General features: G+C 37.4%; 1 protein-coding gene across 1 annotated transcript in view; it reads left to right on the top strand.

Moving 5' to 3' along the window:
* The window catches only part of LOC140160460 (zonadhesin-like), a 75,334-nt gene that overhangs the window by 25,679 nt on the left and 31,281 nt on the right, over nt 1–18,374 (top strand). The window contains exons 3-9 of the mRNA XM_072183696.1: nt 169–312; nt 474–641; nt 1,873–2,020; nt 4,788–4,967; nt 11,338–11,372; nt 11,802–11,985; nt 12,767–12,975. Coding sequence (XP_072039797.1) covers nt 169–312; nt 474–641; nt 1,873–2,020; nt 4,788–4,967; nt 11,338–11,372; nt 11,802–11,985; nt 12,767–12,975 — 1,068 coding nt within the window. The remainder of the gene's footprint in view (nt 1–168; nt 313–473; nt 642–1,872; nt 2,021–4,787; nt 4,968–11,337; nt 11,373–11,801; nt 11,986–12,766; nt 12,976–18,374) is intronic.

The raw sequence follows: 18,374 nt of genomic DNA, 5'->3' as shown, positions 1-18,374 counted from the left end.
TATTATTATTATTATTATTATTATTATTATAAACGTATTTACTAAAAGGACAAAACGCTGTATAACAAGGACTGTTACCAATAACATATCTTTCTTGGATATAATATTATAATATTTGAATGCTCTATGACTATATAAGTTTTTCTTACATTAAATACATACTTTCAGAATATAAAAATTGACGGCGATTTCTTCAAAAATGACGCGTCCGTAACAATCAACGGGAGAGTCATGACGGAAAGCATCAGAACGTTTGTCTTTTCTAAAACCATTCAACACATTGTAAAACTCTTTAGATACTGTAATGCCGTGGTAAGTTTACTCGTTGACTACCCTCTTTATCATGTTTATGTGTCGGTAGACGTGTTGATACAAAAAAAACCACATCGTCAAATATCTGTAATAGAGGTTTCAGTGTTGGAATCAAACAAACAAGCTAACGAGTTTGGAACATTGTTTTCTTTTCTGTTAAGGTTGTGGTAGATTCTATGGGTTTTACAATATATTGGAGTGATCCATATAGACTTCTGATTCAAACACACCCAGACAAACAGGCAGACATACGTGGAAAAATACATGGGACTTGCGGAAACTTCAACGATAAAAAGTACGACGATTTCACTACAAGAGGTGATAAATGGGCAAGTATTTCAATAGTACTGTTTAATAAAACAAAAGCGGTAATAGAGGCCGTCAGCCTTTCGCCATCTTGTGGGTACAAATGATCTGTGTGTTCATGCGTCGGACACTACGCGCAGGGCGCAGCTTGCCACGCAGCTGTTATCGCCCCTCAACGCGATGATTTTGCTGCTCACGCATGGAGATCGAATGACCCTTACAGCGTGTACCCACAAGATGGCAGCATATGACGTCACGCTGACGGCCTCTATTGCACCGCAAACTGGTGGACCGAGCTAAGCATATCCCGTTGACCCCATATAACCTTTGACCTCGGTTGACATCTATCTGCTGACCCTTGACCTCGAATGACATTAATTAATTTATTAATTAGCATTTTGGCCCGAATTTGACCTCACAGATGAATTTATCAAGTTTTGTCCTTTAATATTTATTCTTTTATATACTTTAGACCATCAATTTAGCAGTTATGAGGCCCTAAAGTTTCCATAATTACAGGGTTAAGACCATCCTTAATTTGAATATATTTTGCAAGACGAGCAATTTAAGACAATTTTTTATGAACCTTTGAGCACTTTTAGGTTTTTCCCATGTACAGCCCCTTATGTGACCTTATGAGAACCACACATTGAATCGGAACAATTTTTATATTTAACCCCGGCTGTATAAACGATGACAATTTTACCCCTGTTGCCCCCTTGAGACATTTTTTGTCTTCTACGCACTTCTAGAGAAGTCAAATTGGACACTTCAAAGTGCATAGTACCCCTTCATATTCCAACTAGACTGATTGATTTGTGATCTTCCATATAAGAAAGGAGGATGCGATTTTCCATAAAATGACCCAAAATGTTCCCCCATCGGCTGCAAGACTTTGTGTAATGAATGCCGCAGATTATGCAACTTGACTATTTGTACCCTTCAAAAAGTATCATTTAGGCCCCATTTTACCCCCTCAAGAGATGTGGGTGACAGCGGATATTTGTAATGAGTGAATTTTGTGTCACAACAAGTGATGTAATGGAAGATCAAGCACAATTATCAATAATATTATCATCCGCATATCCTATGTTTTCAAAAATGCTGCAGATATATTCATCTGATCCTTTAATTCTTTTGAGGAGTGTATGACAACTTTAACATGATTTGCACGATTGTAGTGCATGTAAACTGAAATCAATTACACTACTAAGCTTGCTGTTGATATATTATCATCTATTAATCACCATCCAGACCGCTGATTGTGACGAAGTTGGTCACAGCTGGAAAGTCGATTCTCAATGTCAATCATGTGATGATTGTAAACCTTGTCTACCATGTAAAGTCAACGGTCCAGAAACTGCCAAGGAAGCTGAAGCTATATGTGCAATGTTCACCAATGGTATGTTGAAATATTTAGGAGGATTAGGAAGATAAACATCAATACTATTTTTGTAATGTTTTAATTATGGCACATGTGTAGTGTTAGATTCCAAAACCCAAACTTACTTACTTTATTTATAATTCGCCTTTTCCTATGGCTACAAAGCGAAACAACAACATCATAGAAAGAACAGCAAACATGATCAAAATACAGAAAACAAAGGCAACAATATTATGGAAAAAGATATGTCTTGAGCATAGTTTTGAATGATTCAAGAGAAGCAGCGTTTCTGATATGAACCGGTAAGGTGTTCCACAAACCTGGAGCTGCCTCTGAAAAGACTCTACCCCAGGACCCTTCTTGGAACGAGGCGTCAAGAAGGAAGTACTATCAGCACATTCTGCTTAGCCGGTCTTCATTGCCCTCTGATATGATCTTCTCACAGTGAGTTATGTATTGGGGATAGAGCCCATTAATCATATGTGACGTGTCATGTCAAAAGCAGACACTTTTGGGCAGGATCGTAAATGGAGAAATAGCCAAAAATCTGAAGGCGGGCGATTTGTTCACAATTTGGGTTTGTTGCTAATTTGTGATGTTATTAATTTGTGATGTTATCTTGTATTTTTGTAACATTTTTCAAGTTAATTCCTTCTCTCAACATTGTCAATAATATCTTTAAAGGCCGATATCTCAATTTCCAATTTTATAATACCATAACTTACGAACTCAATATCTTCGCTTAGGAATCTCAGATTTCATTGCGGAAACGGCGTTGTGGAGCAAAATATCTCTATATTTAAGATTTGTAAAAACCTCAAAATTCATAACCTGCCCAAAAGTGTCTGCTTTTGACATGACACGTCACATATGTTCACAGATTTAAACACAATGGAGAAGCGTCTTGTATACAATCCTCTCACTGATAGGGAGCCTATGAAGTTGGTTCAATAGAGGGGTAACATGCTCAGATTTTGGTTCAACTTCTGCCAATGATTTAGATCTTTCTTAGATATACCATTAAGTAACACATTACAATAAAGACGTGATATAATAACAGCTCTATTATGGCAAGTATCATAATCAATGTATGGGTTAATTCTGCAGATGTTTCTTAATAGACTTACATAATTGAGTTACATGATTAGACGTACACATAATGATGATCGAAAACAAGCCCAAGGTTCCGAACAGACAAAGATGCAATGAAGAAACGATGAAAAACTCTTGTCTTGGTTCAACATGTTCAACCTGGGTTTATTCTCAATTATCCAATGCTGAACTGAATGTTTCCTTTATAGAAAAGGACAGAAGCGAAAAGGAAGGGAGAAAAGGAGAAAAAGAGAAGGGAAAAGGGAGAAGAAGAGAATAGAAAAAGTTAAATTGCATGTATAATCGACTAGGTCCATGCCTAAAATACCGCACAGTCGGGTCGATCGGAAGAATAATAAATTATAATAGTACAGGGCGCTATGGCTTTTGGATTTTCGTTTGCTACATTAGCGGAACCAATGTTTTTTTGCATCTTTAAACCTTTTTGCATCTTTAAATGTGTAGCTCATTTGCTAGAGCTAACATATGGAAGCGAACGTTTTCGTTCCCCCTGATCATCCCCCTGATCTGGATACATGTTAGTTGGGGTGGCTGAAAGATGAACCAAACAAGTGACATTACCAGATAATGTACAACCAGCACCTTCAGAAATACTAAGGATGATGTGATGTGGTTGGCTGACAGATTCTCCATATGTTTCAACTTTCCAACTGGCTTGTACCGTGTTTTGTGAATGCAGTAGTGTCGGCTATTGTCCAAGTTATCAGGAGGAAGATGATAAAGAACCTGATGAACAAGTGACCACATCATCCCATTCAACATGTTTATATCATTGTTAAAGCTCTTAAGCACACTCAGCACTCAGATGTATCAACTCATCCAATGTGAATAAAGTCTTCAGTGTTTTAGATAAGGACAAATACGGTGTGTGTCAAATATGACCTAACAATACCTAAAACCTTATTTAAAGGCACTAACATCACCACACCTGATTATTCTATACTGCTGGTGGCCATTTTAGCGGCCATATTGGATTTCAATGTGAATGAAGATTTCAGTGGTTTGGATAAGGCCAAATACGAATTTGTTTATCCCTAACACCTATTTAAAGACACTAATATCATCACCATACCTGCTTAGATAGCTAATATATAGCTATTTATGTGGTGCTGGCCAATTTGGCGGCCATATTGGATTTCAGTGTGACAGAAGTCTTCAGTGGTTTAGATAAGGACTAATGTGAAATCTTTGACCCTTAAAACCCATTCAAAGACACTAAAATCATCACCATACTGGCTTAGGTATATGATATATGGATATTTATATGTAATCGCTGCCTTTTTGTTTATTTTGGATATTTCAAAATGCTAAGGGTGCTGAGATGGTAGCCGTTAGTTTCTGAATCAGTAGGTCTTGGGGGATATACAGTAGACAATATTGTGCGGATATTATATTGATCCGCTTGCAAAAACATTTTAAACAAAGAATAGCTTTGCAACAATAAAACTACTGGGGGAACATTTTGAGTGGACGTGAAGGGGGGGGGGCGAATTTGGGTGTAGATTTCTGTGTCAAAACTTTCCCTTGGCGTAAATATTGTTCAGTCCGGAACCGTGTTGGTTTACACAGTATGTGTAGATATTTCTTCGTGATGAAATCAGTCAGTATAACCTTTTGAGCAGTAATCAACTGATCAATATGTTAATATCATAAATGTATATTTTTACCACAGGTATTATTCTTCCATGTGGTGAGAATAAAGCAGATCATCTCTACAAGATGTGCTTGAACATCATATGTGCTTCATATCCGGAACGCGGAGGACTTTGTGAACTTATCAACATGAACCTTGACTTGTGTACTGCAGATGGGGTGTCAGTGGTAATTCCCGATGCTATATGTGATTTAACAGGTGAGTAATACCGTAAACGTTCGCCTAATGGCGCTTTTGGATTCTTAGAAATGTGAGAGCGCCATCCTTGTAAAATCTCAACAGCATTAAGGATACGTGTATGTGGAATTGAGCAACCTGGACATAATGCCTCAGAAAAAATATCGTGACATGACCCAATACTTTAGGTCACTAGGTTAGTTGCTAGAGCAGCAGATGTTTTGGGGTTTCTTCAGGTATTCTTTCTCAAAGTGCCATTTGACTTAATTTGTAAATCGATTCATACGTTATACCTAACTCATTTTGGTAAATCTTTTTATAACATTGTAATTTCTTCATATTTTTTTAATATTCTTCAGTTGAAAATTACACCCTTCTATTGTCTGACCCGTTAGCTCAGTCGGTAGAGGGTGCGCCTTGAATGGTGAATGGTACTTGTTCGAATCTTGACTTCTGCTCCCACTTTTATGTGAAGAAGGGTCAAGAAATGTTTTTGGATTTTGTCCCCATTTTACGAATGAATATTGTGATTTTTTTTAAATTTAATTTTAATTTTCTTATTTTTTTTATAGATAAATAGGCACTGCGAACAAACGGCAACAAAAACCGCTGACAAAATTTGCTCCACCTGCTACCTATCAATGCGTGATATATTCCACTACATTTAACAGTTAAATGACCTTTGAAAAATAGAACGGCCTCAATGTTTCAAATTGTGTAACTACATTACTTTATTCATTTATGCATTATAAATGATCAGCTATTTTTTCTTTTATTAAAAGGATCGAACCCAAGTAGATCAGACCATTGATCATATAACTATCAGACCACGAAGTAGTTACGTAACTCTGTGATGGTATCGGAACCAAGCACTGTTTGAATGGCGATCATTACGATCACGCTATTTTGATATGCCTTTTTTGTGTACTGATTGTTTCGATCGTGGCTCATTACTTAAGCGCGTGATCCCGTTGACATAGTAACATTACGTAACTTCGATACCGGGCTTCGATACTGAATAGTTGTTGAGTGCACATAATATGGAAAGCCATTGGGGGTATTGTGTGCCTTCCAAAGCGCCTTATAACATGTTCTCATTGTGTTGTGGAATCCTAGCCAGTATTCAATGATAGCTATAGAGGCCTTGCGTTTATCGATTGGCTCCAAACAAAGGATTTGAACCGATTTCTTCCCCGTAATCATGGCGCAGTGCAGTCCATTCAATCAAATGTTGTCATCAACCTATTTGATCGTAGTACATTTTGTTATGTGTGTGAGACAAACTGTCGCGGTAGATGCAATCATGCTTTTGTTGAATGCATTTGAGTAGTCCACCATATTTACGGGATGATACGCCATATGCACAGCCTCTATTCAGTTGGTCGTTGTATGATTTTGTTCGTTCACTCATTCAAATTTTATTTATATCATTTGAAGACTGAGCCTATTATGATACATCCTCCGTGGAACAGTTTCAAACAAATATAGCTAGGCATTATTGGGGCAGAGGTTATCTTTTGAATCCTCTTAGAGGGCTATCATTTTTTTTCGGAAGGGGGGTCCCAAATTTACAAAAAGTCTGCGTCAATAAAATTGCGCACCCCCTATTTCGGCAACAAAAAATTTGTGATACCAAACCCCAAAATTGTATTGAAATTCGTCTTTTTGAATAAAATAACACACTTTCTGTGGTCGTCGTGTGACTCCCTACATTTTGGTCATAAAACATTTTATAAAATCAGAAAATAAAACATTTTATGACCCCCCTCCTATTATTCTTTCCAAGACTTTATGACCCCCGTATATTTGGGACCCCCCCCTTTCGAATAAAATGATATACCTCTTATGACCACTGATGCATAGGCAAGGACACTCGCGCGAATTGAAAGACTTGTCGTCGTACATGACAGTTCGTCTCACACACATAACAAATGCTTATACAATTAAATAGGTTCATTACAACATTTGATTAAAATGAAACGATAAAAACAAAGCATGAAAAAAGACACATACAAGATAAAATAATAAAATTATATAAACAATGTTAAAGATAAAATAGAGAATAAAATTTCCTCAAATCAGAAATAAAACATTGACAGACATCATAATCTGTCAGAAATTACTGCATGAGATTCGAACCATCAATCTTCTCCACACGTTCTCTTTATCCTCGCACTATTCAGCATCAAAGTGGTTACGTAATTCTCTTGGTTACCGGATCACGCTATTTTGGTATGCCTTCGAGTGCCATATACTTTGTGTGGTGATCGTTTCGATCGTGGTTCATTACTCAAGAGCGTGATCCCGTTGACATAGCAACATTACGTAACTTCGATACTGAATAGTCTAATACTCTGCTCACTGGGCCACAACGTATCAGGTGAATGATTACCGCATTATCATGAACAAGTTTGTTCGATCTTGTTCATAATTGTATGTGTCGATAGGTTTCACCCTTTAACTACACGTACCCTTAATGATCAGTGATAATAGTCGGCTTTTACAGGGATGGCGCTCTCTCATTTCCATGCACTCCATAGCGCCATTAGGCGAACGTTTACGGTATATGAGATTAAGAGTGGCATTACAAATTGTATTTATAGCCAAAATAACAATTTCTCGATCATGAGAGGATGTACCTTCTGTGTCAGCGTACTTTTCATAGAATAACACGATCGCGCGACCTGCATGACCGAATCTTGACCTTGTCTAGCAACGATCGTGTGATTGGTCAATTCTCAAAAGCTGTGTTTGCGCCGTAAGCGCCGGTATTTGCGTAGTACGCTCGGCGCAAATAACTGTGGGTACCCAAATTGGCTCTCATGATCGAGAATTTAATATTTTGGCTATAGTTCGAATATGTTAGTCTTCTATACTTTGACAGACACACCCGGGAGAGAAACTAAAAAGGTTTACATTTGAAAGCAAGCAAGCGCATTATAACTCTCTTTCGTATATATTAACAAGTTTTAGAACTATTATATCCACATTATGAAGCACAACCACCTTGGTATAATTGTCCCGTTTATTCCTCATGGATGCGCGAATTTATTAGTATCCACTTCTAAATCTAAAATCAATATAAAAACGGCCTACTCCACATTTGGGTGAAAATAGAGGGCGCTGCTGAAAATGCAAATGTCACCAAAGGTTATTATTACAATCATGAATCATGAATGTAACTTAATAAAGTGAAATCAACGCTTTAAAAGTCCAGTTAATAACCCAAATATGGGATAGCCATGAAGCCAAATTAGCTAATGTGAGTCTAGGTGACTCTACATAGCGTCGTGTATCATTCTATCCATGAGTTTTTGGACAGTGTTGTGAGCAGTTATATTGGGCGATAGTTGCTGGGAGAACGTCTGTCCCCTTTCTTGTGGCTTGGAATGACACTGGCAACATTTCACTTATTAGGCACATGACATGTGTCAAATCATAGTTGGATGTCAAAAGTAAGAGGGTTGGGTTCTAGGGCGACAGGTCTAAGCACAATGGATGGAATACCATCTGGTCGAGAGGCTTTATGTTTAAGTTTCTTCAAATTGCTTACTGACTTGCATTGGCCAAGCATTCTTGTGGTTGGAATGTTGGGGACCGACTTACAGTTCTCAGTATGAGTGCCGGTTGTTTTCTCACTCAAGAATGTAGTAAAGCATTCTGCTTTATGGATATTGCCGTCAGATTTGACGAGTATTTTACTCTTTCACAGCTATACCTCGGGGGTTATACCTTCTTGGCACTTCGAGATATGAAAAGGACCCAAAATATGAATATTGACCCAGGTCTTATTAGGAGTGTTACCCCCGGTGGTCAAACATTTTTATTATATTCTTTACTTTAAAAAAAAAAATTACACCACTCGGGGGATCATACCTAGTAAGTAAGCAAGTAAGATACACAATAAATAATATAGGCTAGACTGATACCATTTCATGAAACAGCAAAAAAATCCAATAAATCAGTGAAATTAAGACACATTCTTTAAAAAAAATACCCTCTGGGTTATGTGTTATACCCATTCAGAGGAAAAATTCATACTAATTCAAGGGTACAAAAAAGTGGAATATACCCATAGGCGTTAATTCTTAGGTGGAGCAAAATAAACTTTTTGGTGGCACTGATGAAAAAAAATTCCGGTTGCATTATTTTGACCCGGTATTATCGGTGAGATATATAATACATATACCCTTCTTTTTAGAGAAACTTCGAGCTTCCAAAACGGGCTTTATTTAAACAATGTGCGCGCGTAGCGCGAAAATTTTTTGCATTTTACACAAATTTTGGCCCATGGTCGGGGTGAATTTTGATGGAAAATTCCTTCCCCATTTTCTCTCTTATTTTTTTGTGTCAGAATGGCACTTTTCTCTTCTGTATGTGTGTATGCGGGGGGGGGGTACTTTGCACACCCCCTCCACCGCTGACTACGCTACTGAATATACCCCTTAAGCAACATGCTTAAAAGAAAACCCACCATGTGATACACAACGAGTATCACATTTATGCTTTTTAAATCAAAGAGAAGTGTATGTAGCAGTCCGGACAGTGGGAGCTGCTATGGATATAAAACGTAAACAGAAGCGAATATTGCTACATTTGAATCTAAATAATAAATATTACTTTACTCTAGGATCTAGAATTCGTGTACAAGACTCTTTAAAAGACTTACCATGCATTTACATGTTATATGTGCCAAGACCTTCAGAAAAAGTTTGGGTAAGAAACTCAGACCAAATTTTCAAGAGGGCGTTCAAAATGGTCTGAATTTCTTACCCAGACTTTTTCTGAAGGTCTTGGCACATACATGTATAACATGAGAATACATGGTAAAGCTTTGAAAGAGTCATGTACACGAACTCCCCACTAGAGCCTAAAGTACCTTCCATCGCTTAAGGGCGTACTACACCCATATACTGGTTTGATTGGTCTAAATAAATATTTTTCATTTATAGCTAGGCGATATATGCACGGATCATGTGAAATAAAAAAAATATGAAAAAAAGAAGAAAAAAAGTGCTTTTAAACAATTGTAGTAAGACATTTTAGCCCTATATATATTTTGTTTACTGTATCCTAGTTACTCAGATGCGTGTTTCATAACAAACCATGATTTATTCTATTCAGCATGTTCAAGTAGGGTACATGAATAGAATACATTAAATCCTTTGTTATACTCTCTATAGAAAATCTAGTGGTGCATGCAAAATATATAAACACTTACACAATGGATGTATAGTCATTAGTCAATAATATTATAATGTGTTGTTAGGAGAAGAAAAGGCTATTAGGTCACCGTATGTCAGGTTATAGGTCAATTGGTTCAGGTCAAATTTAAGCATCAATTTTGAATACACATGTGAGAGTTTGTGATATCATAATGAGGAATAATTTTAATATTCTGTCTTTAACTGGATATATATCGAGAAGTGCAAGGTGGATATACTAATATACCTTGGGATGTAAATGGTGAGTACAATTTAGAATGCCTAGTTGAGACGGATTTCACAAATAAATATAAAATAGTTACCAAAATCACAAACGTTAAGCTTACGGAAAACTACCCAATATGGTGGTATAGGTGACAAGAAATACAATTTTTTCAACATTGCTGTAGTATGGTTGTGGTAACCTGTTACCTGTGGCTTAATTAAGTTTCAGTGAAATAATGTCGCAAGTTAAAAATACAAAATATAGCTCAACATTGAAAATAGAAGCATTTTAACCAGTTCCTTTTTGATAGTTGTGGAGCACCAAGTTCATGAAGTCATAAAAGAAATCAGGAACCACTTATTCCCATTTTACATATCAACTTTATTTCCCTATTGTGTTAGCAACACATATCCAAAATTTTAACGAAATCCGTTGATAGTAAGCTTTCCAAAATGAAGTGAATTTAAATCATCAGTGATGTACCACCTTTTGGCTTCTACTTTTAAAAGCATGTAAGCTACGTTGATACCGATGCCACCAATAAAACGAGAAGATTTGCCCCTTCATTTTGCATACCACTTTGTCCAATTTTTTTTGTAATTTCTTCACAAAATGCAAAAAATGCAAAAAAAAATCGATGGGTGTAGTACCCCCTTAACGTTTCATAATTTGGAAATTTCTCCATCATTTGCCGTCACTGTTATCTCAATAAGAGAAAATATCCTTGCGCACATTATGGTTACTTTGATGTTTTGAAATCTACCGTCACTTTTGCTGTAAGGTATGATTTATAGACTACTACCTTATTTATTGTGCTGACTATTTATTATATCCGAGATTGTAACTGTTGTTTATATTATAATGATCACGTACTCAACTACTATAATCCAATTCCTGACAAATGGCTGATTTTGAGGCAAGTGTAACGTTTTATTTGTGTATGTATTTGTTTTTTCCGCAGTGCCTGGATGCTTTGTCGGCTCAATTTTCGTACCAGTAAGTTCATTATAAAAATTTAATTTTAAACTATTTTTAAATTCGATCAAAAACTGTAGTTAGAGTTAATTGTTAGTAATATCTTAAAAATCTGTCAACATGTTTTGATTTTGTTTGATTTTTATACAAAGCTACTCTTGATACCCGTCAAATTTGTTATTACTCATATATTTAAAATATATCTGTTTAAAATTAGTTTAGCTTGCGTTGCTATTATAGGCCTTGGGCCTATCGACTGTTAGCCTAAAGAGGCTGGTCGAGTGCAGATCCGTCGGAACACGCTTTTCAATACGAAATAAATACTAACCTCATCGTGACATCATCCAAGCAGCAAAGTTCATTTCCCATTGAAAAAGCGTTACCCGCCGGATCTGAAGTTGACTATTCTGTAAAGTAAAGAATTTTTTAATTGATTTTTTTATTTTCCAGGTTGGTGAAAGTGTATATTCAACTGATTGTCAGAAGGATTGTAAATGTACATCGCCAAACAATGTAACTTGTGAACCAAATGCAGGATGTGAGGTGAATGAAAGGTGTGAAATTCGAAAGACCATACGCAGATGTTTTTGTAAGAGAGGATACTTTCTTGATCGCAGAGACGGAAAATGCTACGGTACAGTTGATTATGACTTATTACTATATAGCATAAATATTAGGTAATTACAGTCTGCAGGTTGCTACGGCCTTAAGGTGGTACTACACACCATGATAAATTTTGTGATTAATTTTGCATTTTTCTCAACAAATAACAACACACTGGTAACAAAGGTTATGTATATTAGGAGCAAGGAATCCAATTACTTCACTGAAATTTCAGTGATTCAAGAGAAGTAGTTCATTATATATGTTAAGAAATGAGGTACATTCTTGCGGTGCTTCTTTTGAACGAAAACCATTTCAGTCTAAAGAAGACATTTATCTAGTAAATATATGCTATGTTAGTCACAGATGCTTTACTTTATTCGAGTATTCATCAAAGAAACAAATCAGTATGTGAAACGGCAAAAATACGATTTCGGTCAAATTTTAATTTGGTTATTCTTTGCCAAATATTATAAACTGTTTTCTGGTCATTATAAGCTAAACTAATGAGGTAAAATGAAAGAAATTTCACTTGCTACCTTAGCCTGTGATGTTCTATGGAATCTAAACATGTTCTGTTGTCCTAAAAACAATGAATGTGGCTTAATCCAATCAGGTATAAGTTGGGACATGTGCAAACATGACAAATATTCAAAATATAATCAAGTAAAAAAAAGGGTCGTACATTATGGGTTTAGCTTGTAAGTTAAGATAAATGGCTTTGGTATACAGCAGAGATGATCAGAAGCTATGGCCCCCATTCTAATAACCATAATCTTAGTTTGTTTTTGTTGTTGTTATTGTTAATACAGCACTAAGTACGTTTCGTGTTGGTGGTGATCCACATTATACGCTATTTGATGGAACGCCAATCAACTTTCAAGGAAAATGTACTTACAAGCTTGCAGCTACAAAGCCAGATGCACCTGAACAGTTTACAGTAGTCGGTACAAATCTACAACCGAAACCAGATAAAAACGTAACAGTACTTGCCTTTACCACTATATATGTATATGATTTGGTAAGTTTAAAACATGTACAGGCTTAACTCCATAAAATAAATTTCCCGACAAAAAAGGTTTGACTTCAAAGTTACTGTCCAAAAATTGATACAGCAAAGAGGTTTTATTTTTTCGGAGTAATTCCTTTGTCCCATCCCGTCATGTTCTTTACTAAAAAATACAAAGGGACATTAGTTGACTTATCAAGTTGTTTCAAAGTCCTGTCTTGACGAGCAGCAGCAGGAGGTGTGAATCCTTAAAACGCAGTGATGGATGGCCTCTTCTTCTTTGTTATGTGAAGTCCTGGTGATAGACTTGCTGTTTTGATTTGTCGTCAGGCATCCTGAAAACATGGTCAAACCACTTGGGACGTCGTTCGGACATAAAAGTTTGTTATATTTGTTGTCATATTAAGCTAGGTACGAATCGTTATATTTCTTATACTATCTCTAAATGATAATAGAGCGGAGACGTCTCATTTCAATGATGTCCCGACTATTTAAGGCTGTGATTTTTAAGGCCAGCAAATGCCCAAGCAGCAAGTCTTGTACGTCTTTTCACATCATTCTCCACAGACGAAACATTGCTCCTGTGAACTTTTTCAACTGGTGTATCATTGAAGCGCACTAAAAGTGATGAGTCGTTTGTCTTAATTTTGCATTTGTGTTGGGTTGATCTCTATCTAATTCATCTGTTGCAATCTAAAGCTCGTCAAAAACCACATCCAGCAGGTTGGTGTCATCCGCATAGAGGATGTTGCTTTTCTTAATATCACCCATCCTGACACCTGTGTGCAGTTGTTGTAAAATCCACCAAAAGGTTGAACAAGGGTGGGCACAGTAGGTTTTATTACCACAGCTCAACTCCTACATGTCCTACTTTATACCACTCGGATATCTTTCCATGGACAATCATGATCATACTTTAGTCTGATTGGATTGTACATGACTTAGTTGAGATCCACTAGTTTGCTATCAACTCCAATATCAGGCATTTTCAAAGAACGTCCAATGGATATGGCTTGGCTGTCCCAAAAATTGGTCTGGCAATAATCACATCTTACCTTGACTGTTCAGAATTCACACTGCATTGTGCCTCTGTCAAATTGCCTCAGTGTTCTGTATTCTGTTAAAGGACCAAGGTCCATCCTACATATAACTTTACCAGGAAATGAGAGAAGTGTCATGGCCATATAGTTCGCTAGATCTAATTGACCGCCTTCCTTAAATACAGGCGTATACCACTACAACACTTTGTCTTGCTTCTATCATTAATACCAAACATTTACATTTATAACAATATGGTTTTTATATTCATGATGCAATGAAATGATCACATTATGTCATTTGGGGATTTCCAATAAATAAATAAACTGAGCTCAAAAAGAAACTTTATAATTTTTCACAAGGTCAAATCTTGAAATCCTGTCCATCAAATTGAACCAAAATTACACACAGATATACTTCAATTCTCTAGTCTTAAGGTTAAACAAAGTGTTGAAGGGCTTTACCTCCAGAAAAAATATATTATTACCTTATACGTAAGAAAATATGTCTACTTATCATGTGAAATAAAAAAATCCGGAAAAAATCGTGTGAAAATGTGTTTTTAGCCTATTTTTTTAGCTGTTATCAAGCACTATTATTCGATTTGTTTACAAGCGCCAAGCAACTATCATCTAGGAGAGTGATTGACATCTTTATTATATTAGAGAAGAATGGAATCTGTATAGTTCATGAATATTCATGTAGTATTTACACACAACCTGTATCCCAGCCATTTTTGCCTAGTTATCGTAATCGTTCATATAAGACGCCCATATGATCCATGGTGTTAAACTTTATATCTCTCGATCTTTGCGATCCGAAATATTGAATTTCAACTTTAGGCACATCTCTAGCAAGATAATTAAATACCTGTCACAAATGTGACGTGTCATGTCAAAAGGAGACACTTTTGGGCAGGATCGTAAATGGAGAAATAGCCAAAAATCTGCCCGGGGGTTATTTTTTCACAATCTGGGTTTGTTGCGAATTTGTGATGGTCATAATGTTTAAAATATTGTCTGATAGTTTCAGACCGGAATATAAATGGCATCTTGTGTTTTTTGAGACATTTTTCAAGGAAATTCCTACTCTCAACATTGTCAATATTATTTTTAAAAGCCGATATCTCAATTTCCAATTTTATAATACCATAACTTACGAACTCAATATCTTCGCTTAGGAATGTCCGATTTCATTGGGGAAAACGGCGTTGTGGAGCAAAATATCTCTATGTTTAAGATATGTAAAAACCTCAAAATTGATACCCTGCCCAAAAGTGTCTCCTTTTGACATGACACGTCACAAATAGAGGTCTTGAAATGTTACTTGCAACGTTAAAAATGTGAATAGAGAACAAATAGGGTTCAAACATGCTTCAAAAATATGAAGGTAATTGTCAACACCTACTACCAGAATAGCCGGAAGAGGGCAGACTTCATAAGGGAGTGTTCATAATATATTTTAGTGGGGGACAAAGAATTTGGAACTTATTTCGGGAAATTTCCTGGGTTTTTGGTTTTGTTTTTTTATTTTATCTTCCTGTTCGGGTGTTTCGGTTGGCACATTTTCGGGGCATTTTCATGCACTTCACAGGAGTTTTTCGTGGTTTCTCTCTAGCTGCCGTGTGTACTTTTCCCCACGTACAGGGTATAAATCCCGGGGTATAAATAAATAAATGAATAATAACATATAAAAAAAAGAATCTGGAACTTCAACGTCAAAAAAACAAAAAAATTGTACCCTGCTAAAAATATCAACCCCTATCCTCTCTGAGAATAAAAATAATAAGACTCCAACCTCACCTGCAAAAAAATATTTTTTCGGGGGATAAGTTCGGGCCTATTTTATTGCGACAATTTTCAAAATCTATAAGGTGAAATGTGTCGTGGGGATGTGCGGCAGATTTGGGGTGCATTTTCAGCCATTTAGTTTAGACTCTGTTGTATTTTTAGCCATGATTTTATTGACCCTCAGTGTCATGAAAATTAGGTTCAAGAAGGGTATTTTCAATAATTTTCTCGAAAAAGTAAAAATTTGCGAAAACTTTCAGTCCAAAAGTTGATACAATTTTGGGTCTGTTTTCTTCAAATTTGGTTTAAGTCACAGCCTCACATCCTTACCCAAACCAGCTTGAGAAGGTTCCCCCGGGTGTGTGCAAATTTGCAATTTATAGGCCTACACTCGTTATTTAAGCCTAAAATCAAAGTGTTAATACCATTAACACAACCATGGGCCGTTTTGTCGTGATGACTGGCTTCCAAAATGTAGGCCTATTTTTAAATTATAGGCCTAAATCTGGTCCCGCTAGAGGTGTGTTTTTACCCGCGGAGGTATCTCCCTCGGGTTCGTGGATGTGCCACAGTTTTGGGGTAGGCCTACCTTTTCAACGACTATGATGGGTGGGTTTACAGCGAAGACCAACTTTTGGGCGCATTTTGGCAAAAGTGCCCTTAAAAAGCGTCAAATTAGGCCAAATTTGGATGACTTTGATCCCCGCGGTACAAATGTTTTGAAGAGACCCGCCCTGAGGTGTTTTTATTTAAAAAATGGTCGGGCCTGCTAAAAACCTCCCGGAATCAAGCATGGGTAGGCCTACCAAAATGCCTTGAGACCCCCCCAACCCAGCGCCGGGACCTACATGACATGATATTCTCCGCGAGTCCACCAGAAAATATAAAAATACAACATTTTGATAGGCCTACTATATTTGTCTGTATAAAGAGCTAGGCGTACCGGGATTTGCCGACTCCAATGTTCATTTTGAACCATTAATATTTGAGCCACGGCGCTCGGGAATGTGAAAAGGGGGGGGGTGGGTTGGAGCAACAAATTATTCATGACGATGCGTGAGATTTTACTCATTTTCTAGCTTTTTGCGTGAAATTTATTATCCGAGGCGTGAGATTATACTACCTTGGCGTGAGACCGTGAGAAAGTGACCCAATGCGTGAGACTCACGGCCAATGCGTGAGAGTTGACAGCCCTGCTTGTAGGCCTACCGCGTATGTCTACCGTGATGACAGTAGCGTAGCTGCCGGAGGGGGGGCAATTGCAAAATTGCCTATTTGGGCCCCCCGCCCCTAGTGCAAGGAAAAAAAGAGGGAAAAGGGGGGGGGGAGAAAGAGGAAAAAGAGAGGAGAGGGTGAGAGGAGGGGCAGAGAGATGGGGAATCCAAACGATATGCAATACAGCTCAATAGGCCTACCATATACGATTATGATAAGCCTGGCAAAATTGTCTATTTGGGCCCCCGCCCCCAGTGGGAAATTTGGTGGATTGGGGCCCCGCCCCATAGGGCCTACAGTCTTGCCCCTCCTGGAAAAAATCCCGGCTACGCCGCTGCGTGATGATGTTGCAAAGTTGCGGAAGTTCATTCATAAATTTCCCATTTCCACTCGACAACAACAGACCAGCACGCAGCGCGCAGTAGCTAATCCCCGAGCTAATCAGAGACATGTGCGTTTCTCTTTCAACAGAAAATAATGTGACCATGTGACTGACACGATGTACGCTTCAAATAATTATGCTCTCGGCGTCAAAAGTATGATAATGGAAAATATTTATAATGAACACTCCCTTATTTAGCCACACCTTTCTCGTGTTGCCTGGTATATCAGCAAAATCTTACACCTATCGCCTTCCCTTGGTAAAATCCCTTGGTAAAAAACTCGTGATATTGTAATTGAATTTCAGCGCCAGAACTTCCGTCATTCTAGCATCATGGATGGATATGCAGTGGCGCCGCTAGGGGGGGCAGTATTTCCCCAATAATTTTTCTTTCCCATCCAGTTTTTAGGCAAAATCCCCACAATTATGTAATTTTCCACTTTTTGCGGCAATTTCAAGTGCAATAAGTGCCCCCGTCTCAAATTCACTTCCCCCCGGGCCCCATGCCCGCGAAAAAAATTCTGGTTCCGCCACTACGGGTATGGCCATAGCTAGGGGCGTCCCCCCCCCCGTTGCCCTTGCTTATGCTGGACGTATGAGAAATTTAGAGCTTGTTCAATTCCGCCAATTTTAGAAATTTTAAAGGTAGGCCTATACAGTGTAGGCATGTATATAGCCTATAGAAAAACGGATCACAGTCAAATAAAATATAAAAATCGTAGGCCCAATAATTTTACCAATGGCATTTATTGAGCTGCTCACTTCTTGAAAATCCTATGGTTTAATATTGATATTATATAATTGAGCTCCTTGTCAAGCTCCTCAGTAGGCCTACACATAGGAGAGTGACTAACTGAGCTACCGCTATTTTCAGAAATGAAGGCCTGGCCTATTAAATGAATAATTAGGATTGAGGCAGCCTTTTGTTTCATTTTACAGAACTTTTTTTTAATCCCCCAAAATTAGTGTTTTTTTTTTAATGGGGA

This window comes from Amphiura filiformis, chromosome 9, assembly GCF_039555335.1.
Source record: "Amphiura filiformis chromosome 9, Afil_fr2py, whole genome shotgun sequence".
Classification (NCBI taxonomy): domain Eukaryota; kingdom Metazoa; phylum Echinodermata; class Ophiuroidea; order Amphilepidida; family Amphiuridae; genus Amphiura; species Amphiura filiformis.
This window is presented reverse-complemented; position numbering and strand designations above follow the sequence as displayed.